The sequence below is a fragment of the Podarcis vaucheri genome (genome assembly GCF_965113315.1).
Source record: "Podarcis vaucheri genome assembly, chromosome: 14".
NCBI classification, from domain to species: Eukaryota; Metazoa; Chordata; class Lepidosauria; order Squamata; family Lacertidae; genus Podarcis; species Podarcis vaucheri.
In genome coordinates, this window is record NC_138752.1 from 15,275,251 (window position 1) to 15,303,177 (window position 27,927).

Here is a 27,927-nt window from a genome sequence, read left to right on the forward strand (position 1 = left end):
GTGTCAGGAAGGCCTTGTTCAAATAAGTGTAATGTTGCTTCTAAAACATTGCATACTTCATTTTTTCCATCAGGGCAGAGGTGTATGGAGGCCTGAGACTTCCTTTCCTTTCTGACAGGATACAGAAATGAACGTCTGGCCCAGGGCCTTAGTTGCCTGTTGACCTTGACTTTTGTCGGGTTTCTCCAAATCAATGTTATTCAAACCTTTCAAGGTCATATCTAAAGCACTATTATACCACTTTAACAGACACGGGTCCCTCTCCCCCAAGAATCCTGGGAACCGTAGTTTGAGTGCTGAGCGCTGTTAGGAGACCCCCGTTTCCCTTACAAAGTTACAATTCCCAGAGTGTCTTCACCAGCACTTCCTCTTCCCCAGGGAACTCTGGGAATTGCAGCTCTGTGAGGGGAACAGGAAGTGTCTCCTAATAACTCTCACCGTCCTTCTCAAATTGCATTCTCCAGGACTCTTTGGGGAAGCCATGACTGTTAAAAAGTATGGTGCAGATATGGTCACAATTAGAGTTAGTTGACCGGCATGCTCCCACAGCCTAGGTGCCATATTTTGCACTCGTCTGGTCTTAAGGATACCAGGAACAACTGTACCTCTTCCTGTAGCAGAATGTGGTCCCATCCAGAACAGGTAATGTCTTCAGTTCCCGCCTGTCCAGATTTCCTTCCATTTTGTTGGAACTCAGCCTTAGCTTACGGACCCTTATCCAGCCCACCTCTGTGTTCAGGCACCGGTCCAGGACCTGCACAGCTTCTTCTGAATAGTGCAGTACAGAGAATCAAGAGATTAAATTGTGCGTGATTTATGTTTTATTCTAGACTGAGCCGGCATTAATAACAACGCCTCCAGGCGAGAGGGCAGCCTGATAAGTCAGCCTAAGTGCCAGTGAAGGGACTAGTTGAGGACCGCATTTTGAGGCTTGTATTTAATTTGCACTGCTTTTTTGTATTTATTTATTTGGATTGAATGCACGCCTATAGTTGTTAAGAGTGCCCCGTTACTCGCCTCGACAGTATAAAATAGCTATTCTGAACAGTTTCAGTGATGTCAATCAGAACCTATTCAAGATGTGGACTGGTTAGGTTGCTGCTTTGTTCTGCCTCCTATTCAGCCCTGCCTTCACAATGACACCATCTTATGAATCAGCCCAAGAAAGCATAGAACTGTTCAGAAAGCCTTGTGGGAATGATCTATATTCTTAATGGGTTAAAATCCTGAAATGGAAGTGGAGGTGCTGGCCACACTCCAGTCTCTTGGCTACACCTGAACTCGGTTCTGCAGCATATATAAATCATGCAGCTTTAACATGTCCTTATTTTATACAATTTACTTCCACTTGGCATGAAAAAAAGACCATGAAGCTATGACCTCTAGAATTGCTACCCACAATGTCTATGGTATCTTTGAGAAAAGTCACCAATTACCCATTTTTTTTCCAAGCCTGTGTTGAAATTCCTAGAAGGAATTTTGTAACTGAACATGAAAGCGGGTTCATGGGGTGCCGATTTCAGTTCTCAGTACAGTTCTGCATTCTGTGGTTCTGCAGAACTGGGCAATCCATACACTTCCGTAGCTCAATTAAACAAAACATCCCCCCCCCACCCGCCCAAACTACTTGGGTGTGTTTTGTTGATGTGTTTAAGTTTTAGCCATCATCTGATCATCCTCCAGCCTACCTATGTTTATTTTTGGCTGGAGTTGGCAGCGTGACTTCTCGGTCTGCTTTGTGTTTCAGTCCTGCCAGTACGAGAGTCCAATGACATTAGATTAGATGTCATTGTGCAGCCAAAATCTGCTCTTCAAATAAGACCAGTGAAGTGCTTATCTCCATAGGCCTGTTTGTACTCTCTTCCAAATATGTATGGTATTAGTTCAGAGGGCTGCATGTACCCAGGATTCTCAAGCATGATCTTTCTGCACTGTTCCCTGAGGTATGTAAGCAAATGTTTTCCTTCTGAACAACACTCCTTGGCCCTCCGTTTGGTAGCTTTCCTTAAAATTGCCACTGTCGATCCTAGCCTGATTGTAGAAAGGAATTTTGCAGATTGGCGTAATTTTGAATGGTAGAACGAAATCGATGAACCACTTGCTTTTGAGTTTCATTTTGACAAGCCCATTGAGTTTTTGATCCATGTTGAATGGTTAGCTTCCGCATGGGGAAGTCACAAGAATTGGGATAGAATTATATTTTTGTGTTATGGAAATAATAATAATAATAATAATAATAATAATAATAATAATAATTATTATTATTATTATTATTATTATTATTATTATTATTATTATTTATACCCCGCCCATCTGGCTGGGTTTCCCCAGCCACTCTGGGCGGCTTCCAGAAGAATATTAAAATACTGTGATACATCAAACATTAAAACCCCTAAATGGGGTTTTCTGGTTACTTTCGATGCCATTTTTCTTTCTTTCTCCAGCTTACCCATTGGAGACAATGGAGGAATCTCAGCCTTTATGACAGCAATGATTGGGACAGCAGTGTGGTCTCTTGCTTGCAAAAAATAACAAAATTTTAATTAGTAGCAACCAAGCTAGGAGTTCATGAGTGGGTCTTACTTTATGTGGGAAATGTGATTGATTTTAGTTTTTAAAAACTAAAGGTTTTAGTTTTTAGTTTAGTTTAGCCTTAAAACTAAAGGTAAGCCAACTTGTTCCATATGTGACAAAGAGAAGCCACACAATTACTGGCATAGTCCATACTTTTGCTTCCTAAGGCGGCATCATGTAGAAAGAAGCCTCCCAGTTGTTGTAGTGGCTCTGTTTCTAAGGAGCTGTACCTCTGTTACCTGCTTTCCAGCATTCACCGTGCTTTGGACAAGGAGAGATGTTGTTTACACACCCTCATGGCTGTGTTGTTTTTCACTCTCCCTTTTTTTCTGGCGGGAACAAGAAAATGAAATGGGGACAAACTGTGGTTGCCTCTTAGCTAGTTTTGGACCAGCAGCTCCTCAGATGCTTGTTTCCCCACGATATGTTGTTAAGAGGCAAAAGTATGAACTGGACTGAATATTCAAATCCCTCCCCAGTGGCACATGTCTGGATTCTGAGACGATTCTCCTGCAGGTCAACTGCAGACTGAAACGGCTTCACACTTGGCTCTGACCCAGCGTACAATAAATAGCAAATCCTGGCTCTGAACGGGCAACATGACTCAAGTCCACTCTACTTCCGTACGTTTAAAAAAAGTGTTATGAATTACTACACATAGGAAAATACTTGACTCATTAAAAACACATGCCTTGCTTGCCGAAGTAATTGATGCAAGGCAATATTGCCTTAAGCTCTTCTCTGTTCTTTATTTGCAATGTGAATGGCAACCTATGTCACTCATATCACACAAGCATAGCTAACCTAAATGGCTTTTATTTTATATTAACACCCAGCTACCAAGTTGGCCCAAATGTGGGGTTTTTTGCCTCTTTTGATTGCAGACTTCCTGGCAGATATATTAATAGTGTAAAAGCCCTTTTTGATGAAATCATTCTTAGTTCTTGTTTTTCCATTAGCAGTAGACAGACATTTGCCCACTGCAAGGAAAATAATGACCCATGCTAACTATTTACTTTCTGGGGAGTCGTGGGTTTTCAATTCCCGTTTCCACCCCCTGCCCCTCCAACCCAAAACTCTAAATCATTTGCAAACTTTTTTAAACTGGACAGCTTTCCCTCCTTTCAGATTCAGTGTGGAACAGTCAGGGGTTAGCATGACAACAAGGATGCATATCTCATAGCTTAGATGATATATTAGGAATCCATTATGTGATGTTTAGTAGTTGTAGGGAAGTATGAAGATTTGCATCACACTTTTTCTAATTTATGCTGTTATCTGCTAATTTTCTATATACCCAGTGGCTTTAGACATGTGAGTAATACGTCCTTTTCCTTTCTGCCGCCTAGCAGGGTTGGTTTTTCAAACACTTCCAACATTTAGGGGGTTTATCTGAACTATCTTAACTTCTGTAGTCCACTCTTTTAGAATCATTCATTCATTCATTCAGCCTTTATTGGCACAATCTTTTAGAATTTTGTAGTCTGATGAAGGAGCTGCAAATTTTCTGCTGAAGATTTTCATCAACTCAGTCACTCTCACACTGGAATGTACTTCTTGGAGCAAGGGAGTAGCCAGTTTCCATCTTTATTGCAGAACCTTCCATCAGCACCTTCCTACAGAACAGGTTTTCAAAAACCTATAGGAAAATTTCTAATGTGCACTTGTGGGTACATTAGACTGCAGCCCAGGACATAGGATGCATTCTTTAGCTAGATTTTTTTAATTTCTTTGTTTGCTGCCCAAGCTTGGTTCAGTTAAATACCCTTGTATCTATTACATAATCATTGTAACAGTTGCTTCGAAAGAGTGTGCATAGATTTTATTGCTAATAGTGTACTTGGTCTATTATCAGGTGATGGATCCCATGGATTTCACTACAAATGAAGAAAACTCGACGAGAGCCAACGAACAACGTGAAAGACAGTAACAGGGCATCTAAAATAATGTATTAAGATTTTCTAGTCAAATATAATAAGAGACTGGTCTAATTTTTAAATTGGAATATTTCTTACAATTTATTATGAAAAGAATTGCCTTTTTTTACACTTGCACATATATTTTTGTGAAACGTTTACTGTTGATGATGCTATCACATAAAGCTCTTATTTTTTCAAGTGCCAAACTAGATTCAATAAACCCTGTGCCTTGTTTACTTCAAAAGGTAATTGCCTATGAAACAGATAGTATTTTTTACATATTGTCCAACTTGCTGCTGTGTATAAGACTCTCTGACTTAATACTTCTTTAAAGGTGTCTAGCTGCGGAGTGGCAGAATCTAGAAGCATTTTGCACAGATTCTTTCAGTAGCAGTGAATAAAGAATTATAGTTTGGTTGGACCATAGGTAACAGTGCAATTGTAATAAGGCATGGATTGCCACAAACACATAGTGAAATATGAATGGTTGAGGGTTAAAATGAGATGGTCTCATCATAGCCTTTTAACTTAGTTATTGTTGAAGATGGGCAGTTCTTCCACTTCTATCACAACTGAGTTTTGACTCGGTTTATATTCTATCTTTTCAAGCGGGTTTATTTTCTCTGCATAGTTGTGTGAACAGCAAAACAGTTTAAAATAATAAACATAGAACCAAGAAAACAGAAATGCTCTCCTTTTATTTTAGAACCTCAATTAATGTTTAAAAAGCTTACTTCCCATGCCAGGGATTCAGGATTCTTTTTGAAAATGCCATTAACCCCTTGTTTCAGTAAGGAAGTAGGTCACCAATAATGATTGTTCATCGGCTATTATTCATAAATGGCTATCCTGCTCTAGAGGAAGAAAATGTATGAAAAGCAAATGTAGTGTTCATCCTTATTGTCACTTTGGATTTGGAAAATATTTCACAACTATGACAGCATCTTCAAAATCTTTCTTTTTGAAAGCTGTAATGAAAAAAAAAGCGCCCAAGTTTGAACAGGCACACATTTTGAAACCAAAGATACTTGGAGGATTCTGCAACAGACTGTTGGCAATGCCTTAGCTGCAGTTCAGAAGTAGCCAGAAATCATGAACCTAATGAGGAACCTAACCTCTTTTATGAACCAGAAAAGGAGATGGGGATGTTGTGATTTTAAATAAATCGCGGTTTCCTTTGATATCTGAACTTGAGGAACCGTGGTTTGTTTAAACTGTGGTGAGAACAAGTCAGGATCTGAAAGCAGGGTTTGATTCTGGCTTCTTTTCATTAATCATAGTTTAAAGAAGTCCTCTAGTTCCAATGTCTAAGGAAATAGATTTGGCTAAAATCGGAAGCAGGAGCATTCAAGAGGAGGAGAAGGGGAGGAATTATCTTCAGGACCAAGACTCACTGTGGCTTGTTAATGCAGCAGAATTCCGTGGCTTCATCTTACATTTGAAGGCCTTATTCTGCAAAACAGTTTAGATGTCCCATCTACCCCTTTTCAAGATGATTCAGTACTTAGAAGGCCTCCCTCTCAGGTGTTTTCCTCCATGTCGTAGTAATCAAATGGAGGAAGAAAATGGGGCCTTACCAGCTAGCCTCTCTTTCGTAGCCTTGGCCTGCTATGTGTGGCCAGTGGAGCTGCAAGATAAGGGCCATGGCTCTTCTACAGAAGAATCTAATTTTCTTAACTGCGGGCACAATCTACCAATACCTTTCTCCTACATAAGCTCCACAGCAATGAACGGAAGCTTGACAGAACTACCTTTGTAATATTCCTCCTTTACCTCCGGGGCATTCCCAGCAGAGAGAGATCTTTAATGATGGACATTTTTCATTATCCGAAGCTCGCCCACAAAAGACTAATTGATACAGGAGATGCATTTGAAGTAACCATGGCCACAAAGTGGCTTTCGGATTGGTGATTTACCAATCAGGTTTACAAGCCTGGGAAACTTGAAGCGATAGCCGCTGAGCTGTCTCATCCCATCCCAAAATATGAGCCGTCAGTTTTAAGTTATTGTTTAGTCAACTAATTCGAACACCGGCAGATTTAAGATCTTACGCTGATTGTAGTGAACAACAGAATTAGCCTGAAACATCCAGCTACATTGTGGCCACAGAAGGCGTTTCTCCCTTAAAATGGTCTCTGACTTGGAGGGGCCGAGCCCAAATCGTAGTTAAAACTAACTAGTTTTATTTTGAGTCATGAATGCATGCAGTGAATATGAGAATTTTCTTAACCTGCCTTAAAAAATTGGGAATATAAGAATCTGTCTTTTTACATTACTTTGATGCTGTGTAGATGTAAAATTAAGATTGAGAATCTTACCTGTAGAGGAATATCTCATTTAATCATTTCTAAACCTTGCTTGGATTATATTCTGCAAGACGTACAGTAAATGAATTTTTGGGCAGGATGCTTATCATCAACATATACTTTTGCTTTTTTTAAGGGGTCTGTTTGCTCAAGTCATGATTAATATTCAAGGGGTTCTCATGTGCTGGAATTGATTTCAGGGTGTTAACAATATTTGCTTGGATTATTTTTAAAAAAGGATAGTTTAGCTATCATCTACTGAATAGGATGCTATTAATCTAGTTAAACAGGACTGGTGTTGGAAGCTTTGACTAGAAACATTAAATGTTTAAAAAATTGGTTGATTTTCTACACTTTATGAGCCTTAATAACAATAACATATTGCTTAAATCATAATGCCATTTACGATAACGATCATTTCTGATAACAACCTTCTTTCTTGCTTTACCTCTGAAACATTGTACATTAATGTTTTTAAGAATGTTATAATTTAGAATATTTGGTATTTAATAAACTTTTCAAAACAGGTTGAGTACCATACCATTCTTGTATTTCTTTCCTGGATTAAACATTAAATGAAGGCCTGGTTCACATAAACCACACAAATAAAGCGGTACCATGTTCCCTATTTAGTTGCTTTTTGGGCTGTTGTTGAGGTCTTTTCTGTTCCAGTCAACTTTTAAAATACGATTATGTTTTAATATGCTGCTGCTGGCTTTGAATGTTTACTTTAAAAAAATATTGTTTTCCTTTTTTTAATGCCTAACTACATATTTTGGTCACTATTGATTTGTTTTAATTTTGTTGCGATACATTTTCATAAACAGCTTCCAAGAAGCATGGTTAAAAATAATCTACTAAACAGAATCGGATATAAAACTATTCAGACTGCAAATACGGAATTACATGGCCAGATGCATCCTATATGGGAAGAAATATCGGTGCATGTACAAAACCTGGGCGTTACTGAAATGCAGAACAGATGTGAGAGATACCCTTTCATTTCCTGTTTGTGTGAGCCAAGCCTAATATTCCAGCAGCAGCAGTCAAGGAGTATATGCATGACTGTGTATACACCCTGCATAGCTTCCCTCCAGAGAATCCTAGGAACTGTACAGAGGTACCTCGGGTTACATACGCTTCAGGTTACAGACTCCGCTAACCCAGAAATATTGCCTCGGGTTAAGAACTTTGCTTCAGGATGAGAACAGAAATCGTGCTCCAGCGGCACAGCAGCAGCAGGAGGCCCCATTAGCTAAAGTGGTGCTTCAGGTTAAGAACAGTTTCAGGTTAAGAACGGGCCTCCGGAACGAATTAAGTATTTAACCCGAGGTACCACTGTAGTTTGTTATGGGTGCTGGGAGTTCTGTGAGAGGTACATTACACTTCCCAGCATTTTTTGGGGGGAAGCTAAGTGCTCTATGTATGCTTTAAATGTATGGGGTGCATGCAGCCAGGAAGACTGAAGCCTTGGAGAAGGTGCATACAAATGTACCATTCTGAAAGCAGCAGAAACACTTTAACTTCTCTATAAACATATGTACTACATCTGCTCTGCAACAATATGCTTTAAAAAAAAATGTTCTGCAGAATTGAACAGAGAAGATCAGTCTGCGGTGGGTACCAATTGGTTAGCACCGGTGAGAACAAAAATACAAATTCCTTCTCTGGAACAGTTTCACAGATTTATTTTATACTAAGGGGTGTGCCACTGCTTGCACAGGGCCCTGCCATTGCCCCCACATTAACCCCCTAGAGCTTCCCTTTCCCGCTCCATGCAACTATTTGGCTCACTTTTCACCTTCCCAGCCCTGTTTGCGTGACAAGGCCCTGGGCCCCATAGTTCCCTAATATATAATAAACACACATGGACATGATAATTTAGGTTAACGGGCAAAAATAGGCCACAACTTTATTGGTTACAGATGTGAGTGGTTTGACCCTGGGTAGAACCAGACTATATCCTAACTCCTGCCTGTCTGCAGGGAGTCACACTAAGGGTAAACCACCAGCAGGGGGAGCCCTACGATATAGGTCCCCAGTGGGTCCTGGCATGGCCTTAGCCAATGACCAGGCTTCAGACACAATCCACACTCACCTCTCTGTCGCACTCAGATCACCTCCATTTCCATTTCAGCTTCCAAGTTATGGGTCGACTCCGCACATGTATTCTGAGAGTAACCAGATTGAGGCACCGTATAAAATCTGCTTCACAGCTTTTGCTGTGTTCACTCATGTTGCTGCTGGAACAGATTCACCTCCTTTTGTGAAGGGGAAACAAAATCAAAACATGCTCTTACCGTGTGCCCTGCTTTTGCCTCTGCTAATTTGTCAAGCACAGTCCAATTGTTGACAGTCATGAAACCAGATCCTGAAATAGCTGCAGAAATCAACTTCTAATCTGTAGCTATCCATGGCCCGGGAATACTTGGCTTTCCTTTTTGAAAACACCATAACCTTTGACTTCACAAAGTTAATACAGTGGCACCTCGGGTTACATACGCTTCAGGTTACATACGCTTCAGGTTACAGACTCCGCTAACCCAGAAATAGTGCTTCAGGTTAAGAACTTTGCTTCAGGTTGAGAACAGAAATCGTGCTCTGGCAGCGCGGCAGCAGCAGGAGGCCCCATTAGCTAAAGTGGTGCTTCAGGTTAAGAACAGTTTCAGGTTAAGTACGGACCTCTGGAACGAATTAAGTACTTAACCCGAGGTACCACTGTAGTTATAAATTATTTCCTGCAGTCATCTCCAGTGAACAGAGCCATAGCCGGCATTGTGAGATTAAGACAGCATCATCTGTGCATAAGAAAATGTAAACTTTGGTAGTGGTGAGTTTAGGAGGGTGTGAAGATGTTGAGCCCAAATATGTGGGAAGATCGGCCAAGTATAAATAAAATCAGCAAGGACACATCCTTGCCTAAGTTCAGAGGTGGAAAAAAGTATGTCAGTTAAATGACCAGAAAACCCCACACCCCGAGTCCTGAATATTCTGCAAGGTTCTGCAAGGCTTACCATCTTTTTCTTCAGCCAGCATGGTAATTCTAGTGCTTCCTTTAATCTTGAGCTATGAAACAACTCCACAAGGTGAAGCTGTGGCAGGAACATTCAACTTGGAACATTTCATTATTTGACTCCACCCAGGACTTCAAACATTCCAGCTTTTAGCGACAATGTGGAACAAGTTAAAATGGAAAAAAACCCAAATTGGTTTCAATGACCTTGTTATCCTGTGCACCACATTTCATGTTGCTATTAAGACAGGGTTTCGTACATGCACTGACTTAACAGTAACAAGAATTTGTGATAAAACTTCAGGTGCTATTTATGCTTGAGTGGTCTGCCTTCAGTGGGAATAGTGTCTTGAGGGCTGTAATTTAAGGACAATAAGGTCAACTAAGACCTTAAAAAATTAATGCTTTACCATCTCTCAAACACAATTAATTTGCAATTTGAAAATGTTCTCCTTTAAAGATGCCCATTAGCTTTAAAGATGGAAGCATAAATAGGCAGTAAAATTGGAGAGCTACACAACGTAAAGGTTATTTTCCCACACTCCCAGCAGGCTACATTAAGGCACCCAGTATTTCTTTCGCCAACAGTGTTGTAAATCTTGAAAAATGAAACACTTGACAAGATTAGTGTAGCTTAAAAAAAAAAAAAAAGTTTCCAAAATATAATAAATGAGGATTACTGCAAGTTTTATAGAATATTTCAGTAGGCATAGGAAGTTTTAAGGCCTAATTGGATGGTTGTTAATAGATCTGAACTATGGATTTTACTGCTGGGTAGAACATTTAATGTATCAGGCAATGCAAACATTCTAATCCTACAAAAAGTACTTGGAGAAGACCAAACAAAAAGACAAATTAGGAGTGTAAATGTTGAAGGGGGACTTAGATGGACAGAATTGTGGGACGGCATCTTACGATATGTCAAGAAGGGGAACCTCTGGCCCATCAGATGTTGCTGAACTACAATCCCAGCGGGCGGGGATGATAGGAGTTCTAGTTCCGCCACTTCTGGAGGGCTGAAGGTTCCCCAGTCCTGCGATATGTTTGTAAGATCTGGTTCACTGCAAAGTGCAAACCAGTTTTGGAAAAGGTGAGGCTGAAAAGCCATAAACGCAGACGTCGAGAGAGGAATTTACGTGATTGCAATTGCCCATACTATCTTCCGGATTACTGTCTGATTTACACTTCATAAGTGCACACCCTGTGAGTTCTTGTTTGAGACTTCAGTTTAAAAGTGTTTGGCCTATAGCAGGGGTGCCCAAACTTTTTTCAAAGAAGCCCAGATTTGATGAAGCAAACTTTTGAGCTTTTTTTTAGGAGTGAAGTTTTTGAGCTTTTTTACCCCAAAGTGGTTGAGGTTTTTAAGGATTTAAGTTGTTGAGCTTTTGGGGGGGATTTTACCCCAGGAAATAAACTGCCACAGGGGCCGGATTAAACCAACCAGCAGGCCGGATTAGGCCCCCAAAACAGACTTTGGACATGCCTGGTCCATAGGAATAAGCTTTTTAAGAGGCACGGTGGATTTGTTCCATTATTTCTTCGGTGGGAGAAATTTGGGGCAATAACAAAGCCACTGTTCTTGTTTTATATTCCCTGTAATTCAGGTGTAAAACTAGGGCTGTGACATGATCTCAAAAGTGTTCCTGAACCACACCTTGACAGAATCCAGATGTTAGGAACCAAATGCATCTCCATCCTCATTTTGATGACTTGGTCGCTCCATCAACCCCTGGGAACAAAAAGTGACAAATAAAGGCATTACTTTTGGCACACGGGATAGTTAACTTTTATGACTCTGAACTTGAGCGTCTAAAGTGCTAAGATGCTTTATAAGAATTATTCTGAAAATAAAGCCCCCTTTTCCCAACGTAAAAAAAAAAGAAAACCCTTCTGTGTTTCTGGCAAGATTGCCCCTTGTCCCTGTAACACATTTATTTTAGAGGCTTTTCACCGCCTGCAGTAGTTTTATTGCAGCGAGATCAAGTTACAACCGGTTCAGTGAGCTATCAACCCATGAGATAAGAGGTACCCAGGCCAATTTGGTTGAGATCAAACTGATACCGCATATCACCTTCACGAGTAACAGGAATAGAGCAGTGCACACAATTGCCCGAGATTATGTCCTAATCAGCACGTTTTTCAAATTTTCTGCCTCCGGGGAATCAACCCTCTATTGACTTTTCTGCTGAGAACCTCCAGGCCTCTCCCACAGAAAAACCTTTTGCCCCAGAATCCTTTGTGATGCCTATTCTTTGATAGAGAACATCCCTTAAGTACTGTGTAAAGTGTTTTGTGTTTCAAATCTCCCAAGTTCCTCAAGGAATTCTAGAAATCTTCCCTGGGGAGCTAGCTTTCTTGAAGCGGTCATTCCTTTCACGCTTATCTTGGGACAGAAAGGTGGCATCCTCTTTGTTGTCTGACCCTCACAGTTGTTCGCCCACCACACCCTTCTGGCTGCACATTGCAGGGGATGATTAGGTCACAGTGGGATAAACAGTCTTGTAGGAAGGCTTGCTCACTTTTACTGATGTTCTCATTGCGCCATAGGGTTCCTCTGATGACAGTATGAAAGCTGCTGATTCCTTGGTTCCCATACTCACCCCACCTCCTGGACCATGGACCACTGGAATATTGCAGACCAGTTATTTTTCTGCACGTTACAGCAATTGGAATTCTATAGAATTAAATTTCCAATACAATAAAACACAATGTAATAAATAAAAGAAGGAATAAAATACAATTCATATTAATATTCAGTGCAATGGATGCACTAAATGGAGTCTTCCAGAACTTCCTACCCCCACAAAAAAAATGTTTAGGGGTACTCTCATTTTCCTACTCAGATTGAAATACTGCCCCTCAATGAGGCCAAACTTAGATTCACAAAATGTTTAGGGCATGGGTAGGCAAACTAAGGCCCGGGGGCCGGATGCGGCCCAATGCCTTCTAAATCCAGCCCATGGACGGTCCGGGAATCAGCATGTTTTTACAGGAGTAGAATGTGTCCTTTTGTTTAAAATGCATCTCTGGGTTATTTGTGGGGCATAGGAATTTTGTTCATCCCCCCCCAAAAAAAAATAGTCCGGCCCCCCACAAGGTCTAAGGGACAGTGGACCGGCCCCCTGCTGAAAAAGTTTGCTGACCCCTGGTTTAGGGGTTTGCATACCCCTGCGTCCCCCCCACCCCCCCGAAAAAAACACTGGATTCTTCCATCCTGCCTAGTCACGTTTGTTCCCCTGCTTTTAGCTCTTTAGTCATCTCTTTTTACAAATAGGCCATGTACACATTAGCAGCCTACAATGTATATCAAGTCGCATTTGCACATTGCTGTACACACCAGATAGCAGAGTGAGGATATCTTCTCCCGCTGTGCATTAACGTTATATCTGCAACCTCGCTCCCCAAACTCCTATTAATGAAGCTGTTATCTGTGCATGCACAATGGCTGTCTTGAATGCACACACATCGGCTTAATTGTGGCTTATGTTTTGAAAGTGGATGGAAGCTGCTTTGAGGGGAAACGCATCAAACAGCAGATTAAAGGGTAATGTGTCCATAGCCCCAGAATGTTAGGGTTGGGCATGGCGGTGGAAGGACACCAAAAAAACATTTAGTCCAAACTCATGTAACTTTAAGGTTACATGCTAATAATATATTCCTTCAGGTTGTCCATATAGCTGAGCTATCTAAAATAAAACTTGTTTCCTTCCTCCTCATTCACAGCTGACAGAGGCCACATCTGGAAACAAAAGACAGATGTCTAGAGTTAGGCTGCCATTAACACAAACAATAGCAGGAAAATATGTAACAGAGACCTATAAGGGAATTCTGAACTTATTCAGCACCTGAATTATCTCTGCTGGTATAACTACAAAAGGTGTGTGGGGGGGGGACGATGACAATGCTGGAAACTTTTTGTTGTTGTGAGTGATTGGATCCAGTTATTGCAAACCGAGAACTTCAATTCCAAGCAGCTCATCTCTGTACAAAACAACTGCTTTCCGTAATGCTGAAGCAGCAGGCCTCTTTGTAAGAACGTAAGGTAAGAAGAGTGCCGATACGTTTTTAGAGCACTTGAGGCTTTGGGGCAAGGGCTGCAGATCTATGGTAGAGCATCTGCTTTTGAATGCAGAAGGTCCTAGGTTCAAACCCTGGCATCTCCGGGTAGGGCTGGGAAACCCCGGAGACCTGCTGCCAGTGAGTGTAGACAATACTGAGCTCAATGGACATTCGTCTGACTCGGTCTAAGGCAGCTTCTTATGATTCTCTGTACTTGCTTGTACATGTTTTTATTCATATGTTCCAGTGGGTTCAATGGGTCTAACTCATAGACGTGCAGGAATTTCAGCCTCAGGAGCATATAGACCCTCTGAAGAGCAAACTGCACACAAATCAATAACAGAAGTTCAGAGGGAAAACAAACTATTCCCAGGTGACAGTGTGTAAAGGACAGTTCGACCCTGTTTTTGTTATAATCACATCGTGCTGAATGGTTTGGCGACTGCAAATGTTAATCTTCAGACACACACACAGCGTAAAAAAGGGAGGAGGAGCTGGAATGGTGACACTTTATGACAAATGTATTTACAAAAGCACTATGCCAAGTTGACAGTAATTATGACATTTATGAGTGCAAGGATAATACTGGCTTGGGTTATTATATGTTCAAGAGGTCACATTGACATTTCTTGCAGATCACCTGAATATACTCTTGCACTGGGGTGTTGCTTAGGGTTTTTTTTGGGGGGGGGTTGTTGTTGCCATTATTGATATTTTATTTTATTTTGTATCTTTATTTTAGATCTTACTGTGATATATGTTAAAATTGTTCAATTTGGTTGTGTGTTTTTATGTTTTATTTATTGTACATGACTACATTTGTTTGAACTATGGAAGGGTAGCATACAAATAAAGCTATGTATGTATGTATGTATGTATGTATGTATGTATGTAGAAGAGGGTGGGAAATCTCTAGATAAAAGTCGTTTTCAAACCTGAGTGACAAAACACTCTCCTCTTATGTGATTTTCAGGAACTGGGAGTTCCAGCAATGGAGGTAGAAAATACGTGGCATCCATATGTCACTGGCCAGGCCTCTCTGAGCTCACGGCTGCCCCATTTCAACTGAGCATGGGATCTCAACACTGGTTTTCAACAGATGGGTCAGAAACCACTACCAGGTCACAGCCTGATCTAACGGGGATAGCTGCAGCAGCACCACCACAAATATATACAATATGGGTCTCCAAATGCATGCTTGGGTTCAAGCTGAGTCTGGGTCTGAAAAGGTGGGAGACTACTGCTCTAAAACAAATCCAATGATTTCATGAAACATGGGAAGATTGGTGATCATGGTCAGCAAAGTGCCTTTCAGGGAAGTTTGTCTGTTATTAGTATTCTTTCCATTAAAAAAGACTCAACATGGTGCTGAGAAAACCTATTTCAGCTGTTAGAAGGGTACTGCAAGTCACACGATGGTTTCTGAGATAAAATTGCAGCAGCGTGTTAAGACTAAACTACTAGTAGTATTGCCATCATTTGTCATAAACTCCAAGACGCCTAACAGCTACTAGTCTCATAACAAGACTTGTGAATTAAAGTGGGTTGAGTGATAATGGTTTGTTGAATGCCTCTACGTGAGATTCCCTGTCAAGTATGAATTTAAGTCCCGTAATGGAAATCTATACCACGTTGTCTAGTGTTATCCTTAGAGCATCCTGCAAAGGACATCAGATTGCCCCAAGGTCATTCAGTGAATTTTGTAGATGAAGGGAAGACTTGTTACCAAGTTCTTACAGCCACAAAACGCTTTACCAATTGTACCCAGGGGCAGCCCGCCCTGTTTTGCCACCTGAGGCAAAATGGGAAGGTGTTGCTCCCCTGTTGCTTCCACACACACCCTTGAAGCCTGTCTGTGATTGCGTGACTGTGGTGGTGGCTTCTGGTGCGATCTCGAGATGTCCACAAGATCTCACTGGGATGTGGAAGCCACTGCCGCTGCTTCTTCTCCTCATTTCTCTGGCAGCGTTGGGGGCAAGAAGGGTGCCCACCACCACAACCACGGGAGAAGTGAGAAGAGGCTGTGGCGGCCATGGTGGCTTCCAGTAAAATCTCGCAAGAGTCCTGTGAGATCTTGCCAGAAGCCAAAGATGCTTCTCCTTGCTTCTATTGGGATGGGGGAGCCCATGACAGTGCTGGAGAAGTGAGAAAAGGCGGTGTTGGTTTCCAGTAGGATCCCCAGTGGTGGTGTATTGCTTGTGGTGGTGCTGGAGAAGTGAGGAGTCATGGCGGCAGCAGTGGCTTCTGGTCTTGCAATAGTCCTGTGAGATCTTGTGGAGCTCTTGTGAGATCTCACCAGAACCAGGGAGTTGCTGCCACTTCTCACTTCTCCAGTGGCAACGGGAGTAAGCTCATGGGGTTCTGAGTGGGTGCTGCACCTTGGATTTCCCCACCAGAGGCAGCTTCCTCAGTCCATCTCATGGACGGGTCAGCCCTGATTGCACTTCAGTGCCCGAGTACGATTTAATAAGCATTCAGTTTGAAACAGGGACGTAACCTCTATGAGGGACACAGAAACCTCACACCTTTAGTTTAGGTGATGTGGGGTGGGGAACCAGGCCCAGCCTGAGACATTTGGGCCCCTGACGCTAACCACAGAATGGCACACACCTCCCCACCAGGGAAGAATGGGTGCGTGAAGATGGGGAATAAAGATCTACATTGGGATCTGCTGCAATTATGGATCCCGCTACCCAAGACAGGTGCCTCACCTTGCCTCGTGGGTGGGCCAGCCTTGTGGGGAACCTATGGCCCTTGAGATGTTGTAGGGCTACAACTCCCATCATCCTTGACTGTTGGCCATACTGGCTAGAGCTGATGAGAGTTTGAGTCTAATAACATCCAGACGGCCGCAGGTTTATATGGTAGAATACTTGTTTTGTTGTGAAGGACAGCTAATTTTTAAACACATTAGCTGCAAATAAACGATGTAGTGTTCATAATTCAACTATTCTGTTTCCTTTCAAGCTCCTTCCTGTTGGTTTGCTACCAGATGCTTAAACATGACAGGTATGAAGCTATGTGCATATGGAATTCAACCCCTCCCCACCGGACCCTTGTTTTGCTTCGTTAGGGCCCCTGCCTTACCAGCTATGTCTCAGCCTGGTCTCAAGCATGCAAACAGCAATTAAATGATCTACCACAAATCCCTGTGGCTTTACTTTATCATATGGTGTTTTATCTGAAGCTGTAAGTTGTGTATGTGCGGTGGGGAGTGCCTCAGTCTAATCCAGTGGCAGGTGACTCTACTTCTGCAAAACAGAGCCAAGCATACACTTTTGCTATATTCACAAGTGTTCTTTAAAGTGTCTGATAATTAATGCAGCATAACGTGGTAAGCTGACATGTAATTTCTAAAGTGGCTCCATGGACAGGATGCAGGATCTGCTCCAGGTATGGTTAGTTCTCTTAGTTCCTAGCCTAGCAAAAATAATGTGATTCTAATTCTAACACAATCCATTGTCTCCATCATGGGCATTAGTCACAGCAGTGCTATCATTTATTAGAACAACTTGCTGCTGAGGGAGGGGGAACATTACTATTTTACTAACTGTGCTTTGTAGACAGAGGCTGTATACATCCTCCCATTTACTCCGCACCCAGTGCCCTTCCACTGAGCTTCTTGGGCTTGCCAATCGGAAGGTCGTCAGTTCAAATTCCTGCAACAGAGTGAGTCCCCATTGCTCTGTCCCGTGTGCCCTGGCTTCCGTCACAGTGTCCCATTGCGCCAGAAGTGGTTTAGTCCTGCTGGCCACATGACCCAGAAAGCTGTCTGTAGACAAACACCGGCTCCCTTGGCCTGAAAGTGAGATGAGCGCCATAAGCCCATAGTTGCCTTTGACTGGACTTAACCGTCCAGGGGTCCTTTACCTTTTTTTTTTTTTGCATGCGACAGCCACAATTCATATTCAAATTGAGAAACAGAATGACCTAGTTGCGTTTTAAGCTGGCAATGTGCACACAGCTTTAAATTTCCTCAAATCAGCAGATCAGTTACAGTGTACCTGATGGCTTATCTCCTGGGAAAATTCCAGGAAAGGTGTTTGTGCTGTATTGGGCATGTGATTCCCTTTCCTCTCACAGCCACCTCCACTTTTACGTTCCCATACTTACACTGTATCTAATTATTATGGAAGGGAAATGTCTGTTGGTTTGGAAGTATTAATCACCAGGAACTGATACAACACAATTTAGTAGGTATGCATAATGATGTATAATGATGCATAATTTATTTTCAAAGGCACAAATTGTATGGGCTGGGTAAAAGTCAATGACGCTTTTGGTATCATTGATATGCAGGTAGATTTCCTGCTATGCTGGCAGACTAGAGGACAACCATTAAATTTGTTTTCAAGAGGAGTGGCTGAAATGTGTGGATCCCCCAGTCCCCCACATAGTGCATTATCTCAAGTGTATAGTCTGCATTATTCAAGGATATTAAAATGGAAATATTCTGCTTATTAAACTAGTCATCCCCAAGCTGTTTGCTAGCTGCGAACATGCTGTGAGAAATAAATTAATTAAAATCTTGGTCTTGCCTGCTTCCAATCAGCCTCCACTGGAGTGCATGCTATGGTGCAGTTGGATCAAATATAGTTTTCAAACACAGCCCACACAGACTACAAATAAAACAGAATATCAAGTATGTAAGTTCACTGAAAGGTAGAAACAAATAAAAAGCATAAAGCAGCAACAGACTGTCAGTCAGGGTTTCTTAAACGTTTTATCCCCAGGGCTGAAAATTACTGAGATCTACCAATGAGAATATGGAGCTAGTCTGGAACCAGACACCAAAGGGAGTAGATGGAGGCTAATTTCGCATAATTAGCTGGCAATTGTTGACATCCTCTTGATATCTGGTATCAAAATCTTATTTTGAAATGGCATAATTTTTTGCTACAGCAATTTCCTTGTTGCCTGGACGTACACTGTTCAACTTTCCTCCAGCCAAGTGCAGATACAGTACTGGCTTTAGAAATCTCATAACTAAGGCCATACATTTAAAGCACATGATGTTTAGGTGCCCAATGAAGACATTTTCATTCAGGAAGTTTTTCCCTGAGGTGTAACCCAGTCATATATGGAAGATCAATTTTAGATATGATTTTTTAAATAGTTTGAATGGATGGTTTTATTGCTTTAGAGTTTAATTTATTTTATTGTTCTTAGAGTTTGAGTTTTTGTCCCCACTTACCATATTTACCCTGTAATCTGCTTTAATGGCTTCATGCCAGGAACTGGTCTATACATATAATAATTAGTCCCCCAAACCTTAAAAAATATTTTAGGTCTTTCTGTCTTCTATGAATTTGGTGGTAGAAATGTGTTTGATTATTTTAAATATCACTGGCTGGCTTTTACTGCACAAATTTATTCTATATGTTGAACTGTGAAGAGTTACAAGTGGATTTGAGTAACCTACTTTTTATTTTTTAGATGAGTAATTCTGACTTAGAATATAAACCAAATGCAACTGATTCATTGATTTGTCTGTTGCTGTGGGATCATGTTATAATTTGACTGAAAATGCTCTCTCCTTGTCTCCTTGAAAGAAGCTGGTGACCCAATATTCCAGGCTGAGATTTGGGGCAACAGAGATGGCACTGGGTTATTACTTTTATCTATGGCTCTAGATTAATAGTGTTCCAGCTGTTTTCCAAACATGAGAGAAGAGAACGTTCTGATCCTGATAAGTTTAAAATAACGCAGAGAAAACAGGGATGAGAACAAATTAGCTACTCTGTAATGTATTTTTTGTTCTGGTTGAGTAAGCTCACAACGAAGGCAGTGAAAATAATCATTACCCATAGCCCAGCACAGAGGTATAATGTGCTAGAAATAATGAACTGGTTTTCAATGCATACTATTTTAAACTCACTTTTGAATATAATTAATGCTATAGTTTAATGCACATTTGGAACACATGGATATACCTGAAGGATGTGATTTATTATTATTATTATTATTATTATTATTATTATTTGCAGGTTTATAAGCTTCTTTACAACCATGTTCATACCTTGTGAACAATGGCAATAATCTCATAACTTTGACCTTGTAACCACTTGGCCAGTGTTGAGGTGCCAATTTTTTCAGCTTTAAGTACAACCACTTTTAGCCTACGGTAAATGGCCGTGCGAGGCTTCTGCCAAAAGGCCTGATCATTACTGAACATGCATTTGCAAATCTTTAAAGTAGGTTGAGAAACAAGGCAGTAAAGTAGGATGTAAGCCAATGGGGGAAGCTGCAAGAATTGCTTCACCATGGGCAAAATTTTGGAAATGTCATTCAGATTTATTTTTTATTTTTTAAAGTATCCCGCCATGGTTGGAATTCAAAGAACTAGTTTTCCATGTGGAGCTTGTAGTTAACCTAATGGAATAATGACCTTGAACAATTGACCCTCTAGTAGTGTTGCAAAATGCTTTTAAAACACCTTTCTGTTTCAAAATCCAGCTTGACATGCAATGGGGGTAGGGATTTGCTTAAAATGTGTCTAAAGCCTATTTAGACTAATAAAACGAGTTTCATTGATCTTTGGATCCAGCCCTATGTATACCATTCTTCATTTCCTATTCCAATTAAGTTTAATGAATGAACTGAAAAAACATTATTCCAGTTAAGCAAGTTTATAAAATGGCAAATCCTTCTGCCCATCAAAAGCTTCCTTATACAGTAATTTTAAACATTTATTTGAACTCCTGTCATGTTGTGCAGAAGCAAGTTGCTAAATATTGATGCAAAATATTTCCTGCCCTGAGGGGCTGAGTGTGTGACTTTTATAGTACTCTTAATTTATTTTTGTCCATGGACATGGAATCTGAAATCTGATCTCTCTACTGGCAGTGTAAAAAAGAAAATTAGTGGTAAAAACCTTGCGGACTTTATTGTTTCTGAACAAGAAAGTCTGGAAGAGTTGGGCTTAGTGAGCTTCAACAGTCACTGTTCTGAGCATTTGTTTTGAGCACTGATGGTTAATAATCTGCGTTTATGAGCCATTTTTTGTAAATAAGGTGAATCCTATACACTGAAATAGTCCACTGAGTTAAGTGGGGGGTTACTCCTAAGTAAGTGTGCCGGTTTGATTTCAAGTCTACAGTTCTCTCTCATGCAATGTAATTCTTACGTCTACGAGCCAAATGGCATACACTCCCGTTTGAGGGACACCTATTTCCTTATTTTGTTGCAATGTTAAAATGTCATCATTCATTTGAAGCACGGCAATTTTGATTGAATAACATTTATTGTTAGGATTGAAGGGGGAGTCCCCTCATCACAGATAAATGGTAAATGACTGGCGTCTATGGGGTGCGGCATTCATCTCCCTTTCAGGCTGAGGAAGCCGGAGTTTGTCCACAGACAACTTTCCGGGTCATGTGGCCAGCATGACTAAACCGCTTCTGGTGCAACGGGACACTGTGACAAGTGCCAGAGCACACGGAAACATCATTTACCTTCCCGCTGCAGTGGTACCTATTTATCTACTTGCACCAATACTTTGTATCATATCATATACAGTTGTACCTTTGTTCTCAAACATAATCCGTTCTGGAAGTCCGTTTGACTCCCAAAACTTTTTGAAAACCAAGGTGCAGCTTCCAATTGGCTGCAGGAGCTTTGGACTTTCGGCTTCCAAAAAATGTTCAAGAACCAGAACACTTCTGGGTTTTCGGCGTTTGGGAGCCAAAATGTACGAGTACCAAGGCATTTGAGAACCAAGGTACAACTGTATATGATACGATATATCATAGATACATATGATAGGGTATCTTATTAATTTTGAGTTTCAGGGTCACATAAATTTACTTTGGAGTCCAGGGACACATTAACTTTAGTTCTTTTTAAGTGTAGTGCTTCAAACAAATTTTGGAAACTATTAATCAATGCTAGCATCATACTAATCTTCTATTTTCACCATTTTGAAGCTGCCTTTTCTCAAAAATATTGACAAGGTGGTTTGCAAAAACCAAACACCATAACAAAATGTAGAAGCATACAATAAATCCATAAACATTGTACAAACTCAGCATTGAAGAGGACATTGAATCCAGCAGTTAAAAATTCTCACCAAGACATCGGGCCCCAAATAAAAGAGTAATTATAAGAGTAGTAGTAATAATAATAATAATCTGCTATTTCATGCTGACTTATATTTACACTGCTCGCTGAGCATACAAAGTAGCAAAATTTTAATAAAAAGAAAATGAGGAATTTGTGCCTAATTAAAAATTAAAGCAAACTTAATAATGTTCAAGACTAGATTACTACAATGTGCTGTGTGGAGCTTTCATTGTACTAGGTGTGGAAGCTGCAGGTAGTGTAGAATGCTGCAGAACAATTGCTGACAGGAGTGAGATCCTGCTAGCATAGAACACCTCTGCTTAGGGACCTGCACTGGTGGCAGATGTGCTACAGGGCCAAGTTCAAGGTGTTACTTGTATTTGAAGCCCATAACAGCTTGGGACCAGCTTGTGATATTACCTTACCCAGTTTATTCCCACTCAACTGCTTTGATCTGTCGAATTGGTCCTGTTGCAGGTGTCACTTAATTCCTGTTCCACATTTGTAAGAAATTGATTTTTTAATGTGGCTGTACCCACATGCACTGGCACTCCCTGCCTATTGACACCTGGCAGGTTCCTTCACTATACTTTTTCGGCACCGGCTAAAAACATGTTTGTGTGGAACATGTTTTCATCTGGTTTTTAGCTTACAACTGATTTTACTTAGGTTTTAAATAGTTGGTTTTAAGTTTCTTTACTGATAATTTTACTGTTTCATTCTTTTTGTAAAACACTGCGAGGTTTCATTACAATCAAGCAGTATTTTTAGTGTATAATGCATGAAGCAGGCTAAACAGGATTGCTTTGTACTGGGACAAACAACAGGAGAAAGTGAAGCATCACATTTTAAAGGCACTAAGGGGGCGGGGCGGGGCGTTGCTCTGTACATGTTGTTAAACACCAGAGACTTCTGTAACTTTATCCTCTGCCTAACAGGCAGGCATTTAGCAGGTGAAACTTTTCCTGGCATGTCTATGAACGAGCGTGTACCATTTCAAACAACGTATTCCGCACAATGCATTTTTTAAATGTGACTGTGAAGTTGCTTCGAACTGTTTTGTTTATCACTGTGTTTTAATAAAGGTATTATTCTACACAACTTTTAGAAGACATCTGAAGGCAGCCTTGTATCGGGAAGTTTTAAATGTTTGATGTTTTATTATGTTTTTATATGTGTTGGAAGCCGCCCACAGCAGCTGGGGAGACCCGGCAGAGAGGTGGGGTATAAATATCACCATCACCATCATATTTTTAAAAATTGATTTTTTCAAAGTTTAGAAGTGTCAAGTAAGAAAAAAATAAAACACACATCCCTTTGGCTTCCCTCCTTCCCCTTTTGTGGATCCTTGTGTTATAATAATTCCTCCTGCATCTCTTTTAACATTCCAATTTTTACTAATCCTTATTTCATTTTTTTTAGCTACAAGTTTTACATCACCCCTGCTAATGAATTTAGTTGTTTAAAGTAGTTTTTCAGGTAAAACTTTCCCCATTATTATTATTATTTGTTTCATTGACTGTTAATTGAAGTCCTGGGACCTTAGGGTGAATGGGAGAATAGTAAGTTGAAATGCAAGGTGAGAATAATAATAATAATATATTGTTAAGCAAATTACTACTACTACTAACTTCTACCTTCACTCCTGCCACCCCATCCTAAAAAATCCCTCAGTTATCATTATTATTTACGAAGGGCCCTTCTAGCTTCACTCCTGCCACCCCACTCCCCCAAAATCCCGTTATATTTAACATTATTATTATTTACGAAGGGCCCTTCTAGCTTTGCCCCTGCCACCCCCCCAAAAATCCAGTTATTATTATTATTATTTACGAAGGGCCCTTCTAGCTTCGCTCCTACCACCCCACTCCCCCAAAATCCCGTTATTATATTAACATTTTTATTATTTACGAAGGGCCCTTCTAGCTTTGCCCCTGCCACCCGCCCCAAAAATCCAGTTATTATTATCATTATTATTTACGAAGGGCCCTTCTAGCTTCGCTCCTGCCACCCCCCAAAATCCAGTTATTATTATCATTATTATTTACGAAGGGCCCTTCTAGCTTTGCCCCTGCCACCCCCCAAAAAAATCCAGTTATTATTATCATTATTATTTACGAAGGGCCCTTCTAGCTTCGCTCCTGCCACCCCCCAAAATCCAGTTATTATTATCATTATTATTTACGAAGGGCCCTTCTAGCTTCGCTCCTGCCACCCCCCAAAAATCCAGTTATTATTATCATTATTATTTACGAAGGGCCCTTCTAGCTTCGCTCCTGCCACCCCACCCCAAAAATCCCGTTTATTTCTTCCTCTTCTTCCTCCTCCTACTGTACTACTACTACTACTACTACTACTACGGAGGGGCCTTCTAGCTTCGCTTTGGACACCCCTCCGCCAAGAATACTCCCCTCATCGCCCGACCCCTCCTGCTCCCTCTGAGGCGAGCGCGACCGACGCGCAGCTCGTGAGGGAAACGCAGGCCGCGCCAGGAAAAGGCGGGAGAAAGGCCGGGCGGGGCTGCGCGAGCTGACGCGGCCACGCCGCTGCGCTCGAGCCGGGCCAGTCGCACAATTATGAGAAAGAGCCGCCAGGCCGCTCCTGCCGCTGCCGCCGCCGCCGCTGTTGCTGCCTTCGCCGCCGCTGCCGCCGCCGCCGCCCTCCGCTCTGGATCCCCAGCCGGAGCCTCCTACCCCGAGCCTTCGCCGCTGCTCCGGCCGCCCCCTCAGGCGCGTCTCCCCGCGGGCCCAGTTCGGAGCGCCCACCTCGCGCGGCGGCCTTCTCTCCTCCTCCTCCTCCTTCTTCTTCCCGCCCGGCCCCGCGCAGCAGCCGCCGCCGAGCTCAGCGCCGATAGATGGAGACAGGCCCCGCCACCGCCGAAGCCGAACCACGAGCAGGAGCAGAAGCCGACGCCGCCCGGCGTGAGGAGAGCCAGAGCCGCCGGCGCCGAGACCCCGTTGCCCGACCCTGAGGAGAATGGTGAGGGTGGGGGAGAAGAAAGGGGAGCGAAATGGGGGCCGCAGGGGGGGGGCCTGGGTCTCTCTCTCTCTCTCTCTTGCCTGGAGCTGAGGAGAGTTTCCCCCGAGGAGGGCGCCATAGCCGCCCTTCCCGGCCACGCGAGGCGGCTCGTCGCTGGGAGTCGGGCTTAGCCCCGGAACCTGCCCCTTCGTGGCTCCAATAAATCTGCCGGGAGCCCTTGGAAGGAGCGAAATGGGGGTCGCCGCGCAAGCAGGTGGCTTTGAGGGGAGGGGGGCAAAAGGCTTCTGGGCCCCTGCGCCACGTTCCTCCTCTTAGAAAGCGGGCGATCTTTTATGGAGATCCGTGGCGCTCACGGCACTTTTAACATGAGTAACGGTAGCAGAGAGAGAGAAGAAATTATGGGTTCCTGCCCCGAGGAGCATGCAGAAGAAAGCAGGGGTAGTAGCCCCAAGGTGGTGCTCTCCATATGTTCTTGGAAGTCAGCCCCTGACTCCATGGCTAGTGGTCGAGGTGATGGTGGGAATTGTAGTTTAGAATATTATTTTCGTTGGCTGGATGGTGCCAAAGGGTGTGAATGGAAAACACTTGGGGCCCTTAAGGAAATCCTCGAACGCCTCCCTGATCCTACCGCAATGATGGGAATTGTAGTTTAGAATATTATTTTCGTTGGCTGGATGGTGTCAGAGTGTATGAATGGAAGGCACTTAGGGCCCTTAAGGAAATCCACAAATGCCTCCCCAGTCCTACCACAATCTCAGACAAATCGTGTACCCCAAGGCTTTAGAAAACAGTAGCAAAGGGACATAACAAAAGGTAACAAGGCTGGGGATTCTTCTCCCCCCCCCCCCCCAAATAGTGCAAAAGGATAGGTTGGTCTGTCATGCCCATTAGGCATGATAGCCTTGGTTGGGTTCAGAGGCAGAACGCCATTAAATGTCAAGTTACTGACCACTCTCAGCCAAACTTACCTCACAGGGTTGTTGTGCAGTTAAAATGTGTTTTTAAAAAGTCGGTTACTGTGAGGCAAGGGCAGGAGAGTTAGACTTCTTTAGCTTGTCGCTTGGAATGAGATGCTGGACAAGAAGGACCTTTGGTCTGACCTGACAGAGAGTCTCTTATGTTAACAAGTCCCTCCCCTCTTAAAAAAACATTTGATTTTCAAACTGAACGCTTCCCACCTGAAGAAGATCTGCATAGCATATTGAGCTCATGGGCGTGGGCAGGAGGGGCAGCTGTCCCCCCTCAAGTAAATAAATAAAAATATTTGACTAAAAGTAGAAATTGTAGAAAGATTTTAACAGATTTTTCTGAGCACTTAGGGTCAAAAGAAAGTAATTTAAAACAGCTCTTGCTCAGACATTTCATTCTGAATATGCTAGACAGAGCTAGACAGAGGGTGTTGACAGGTAGATGTCCTACCCCCCTAACATAAATCCCTTGCAACATCCAGGCTATTGTTACTCCTGGGGTTTTCGTTTGTTTTTTAGTTAAGCAGTTCCTGGAAGTGACACCTTACTACAGTATTTCCATAGGATGTGACTCCTATGGTGTCATAATAAATCAGAAAGAGTCTAGCATGCAGCCTTTTTTGTAATCCCCATAGATACTATCACAAAACTATGCAAAGCAGATAAGCTTTATCTCACTTCACCATCACTATGCCTGCCAATCCCACAGTCTACCCATTCAGATGCCTCTAGCATGTAAGGTAGCTAATTTGATATGGGAAGGGAGAAAGGAGGCCACTGGGCAGGACTTCTTAAATATTGTGTACTGCAGCCCCTCCCTCCTTGCAGAAAATAGATCACCTTTGCTGTTTGCATGTAATGCTCTTTGATATCTCAAGATAACAATTTAAGGTACCATATAAAGCAGGGGTGTGGAATGAGATACTGTTGGACCCCAACACCCATTAACAGTAGCCAGCATTGCCAAAACCTGAAGGTTCCCTACCCCTGACATAAGTGATGGGGAGAATGATAAGCAGCATCTTACAGCTGCCCATAGACACACTCTTAGTTCTGCAGAAGACAAACCTGTAGACATGATACACATTATTTCCTCAACGAAGTGTTCTCTATCTCCCTGGCTTCCATATTACTCCAGACATCAGTGACATACTGATCCTCTTACCCCCACAACTTCCTACCTTGTACAGAGATTCATTAAAAACATCTCTTCTACCACTTCTGCTCCCTTTCACATATCTGCAGCTAGGCTTCAGCAGGTGTGCATAAAGTGGGAGTGTGGGAGTTGGGTGGATTCTTTGGCATCCCCTTTTCCTGGCACCTGTGATGGCTATATCCACAACAGTTGGGGGGGGGACAGGCACATTTTGAAAAACAAGGTCACCCAGATTCGAACACACACAGCTCAAACTGGGATTTCTTGCAAATCTTAATGCACCACAAAATTGCACATTTGGAATAGTCTTGAATAGCATCTGTGGATACTGGACAGCTCTTGGAGATTCATAAAAATTGATCATGCAGCTTTTGTAGGGTGCCTAACTAGGCCCCTTCACTTATCTCACGTCACTGGAGCTGGTACAATCTTAAGTTCCTAAGATCAGCTCTTCAAGTGCCAAAATATGTTTCAAATGCTACGCTATGTCTTGAAACAAGTTTTGTAAGAGCAGAGGCTAGGGTGTGAATGGCCACACAACTTCTGGCTTAGACTATCCTTTTGCTCATGTAGCCTTGCTTCCCTAACATTAAAGGATGGCTTTCAAACAACATGGAAACGAGCAGCGGTAGACAAAATGCTAGCTCTAGGTCTTACCCCACAGCTTTTACTAGGCATGGGCTTTGAACAGGCCAAAAAACCCCATTAAACAGTGTGTGGTTGAGATTGAACATCAGTCAGATCTAGCCAGATCCCCAGATTTCATCATTAGTGAAACCAGTAGGTATCTCACCACCTCAATGGCATATTTAACTAATTTGAAATACCAAAACAGTGAAGAGCGTTCACTCTGGCTCATTGCCAGGCTCTCCCTTCAGCCATCCAGGAAGGC

General features: G+C 42.2%; 2 protein-coding genes and 1 long non-coding RNA gene across 7 annotated transcripts in view; 2 read left to right on the forward strand and 1 right to left on the reverse strand.

The window, feature by feature from the left end:
• The window catches only part of SPPL2A (signal peptide peptidase like 2A), a 41,486-nt gene extending 34,147 nt beyond the window's left edge, over positions 1 to 7,339 (forward strand). For 2 of the 3 annotated variants that reach the window (XM_082198567.1, XM_082198568.1), the window contains one exon: positions 4,430 to 7,339. In XM_082198567.1, the coding sequence (XP_082054693.1) occupies positions 4,430 to 4,504 (75 nt within the window). In that variant the 3' untranslated portion in view covers positions 4,505 to 7,339. Of the gene's footprint in view, positions 1 to 830; positions 930 to 4,429 lie in introns of all 3 variants that reach the window. The other variant, XR_014213414.1, reaches the window with a different exon arrangement.
• A 2,187-nt stretch (positions 7,340 to 9,526) lies between these two features.
• On the reverse strand, positions 9,527 to 24,733 carry LOC309518538. Of its 2 annotated transcripts, none has more exons than XR_014213466.1 (5): positions 24,626 to 24,733; positions 18,410 to 18,490; positions 12,332 to 12,486; positions 11,467 to 11,541; positions 9,527 to 10,168 (listed from the first exon to the last, which is right to left on the reverse strand). It is a non-coding gene; the product is annotated as an uncharacterized lncRNA (long non-coding RNA). The 2 variants fall into 2 exon arrangements; XR_014213467.1 differs by lacking the exon at positions 24,626 to 24,733 and adding an exon at positions 24,284 to 24,443.
• Positions 24,665 to 27,927, forward strand: part of TRPM7 (transient receptor potential cation channel subfamily M member 7) — a 75,234-nt gene continuing 71,971 nt past the window's right edge. Inside the window, exon 1 of one of the 2 annotated variants that reach the window (XM_082198220.1) lies at positions 24,665 to 24,911. In XM_082198220.1, coding sequence (XP_082054346.1) covers positions 24,909 to 24,911 — 3 coding nt within the window. In that variant the 5' untranslated portion in view covers positions 24,665 to 24,908. The remainder of the gene's footprint in view (positions 24,912 to 27,927) is intronic. The other variant, XM_082198221.1, reaches the window with a different exon arrangement.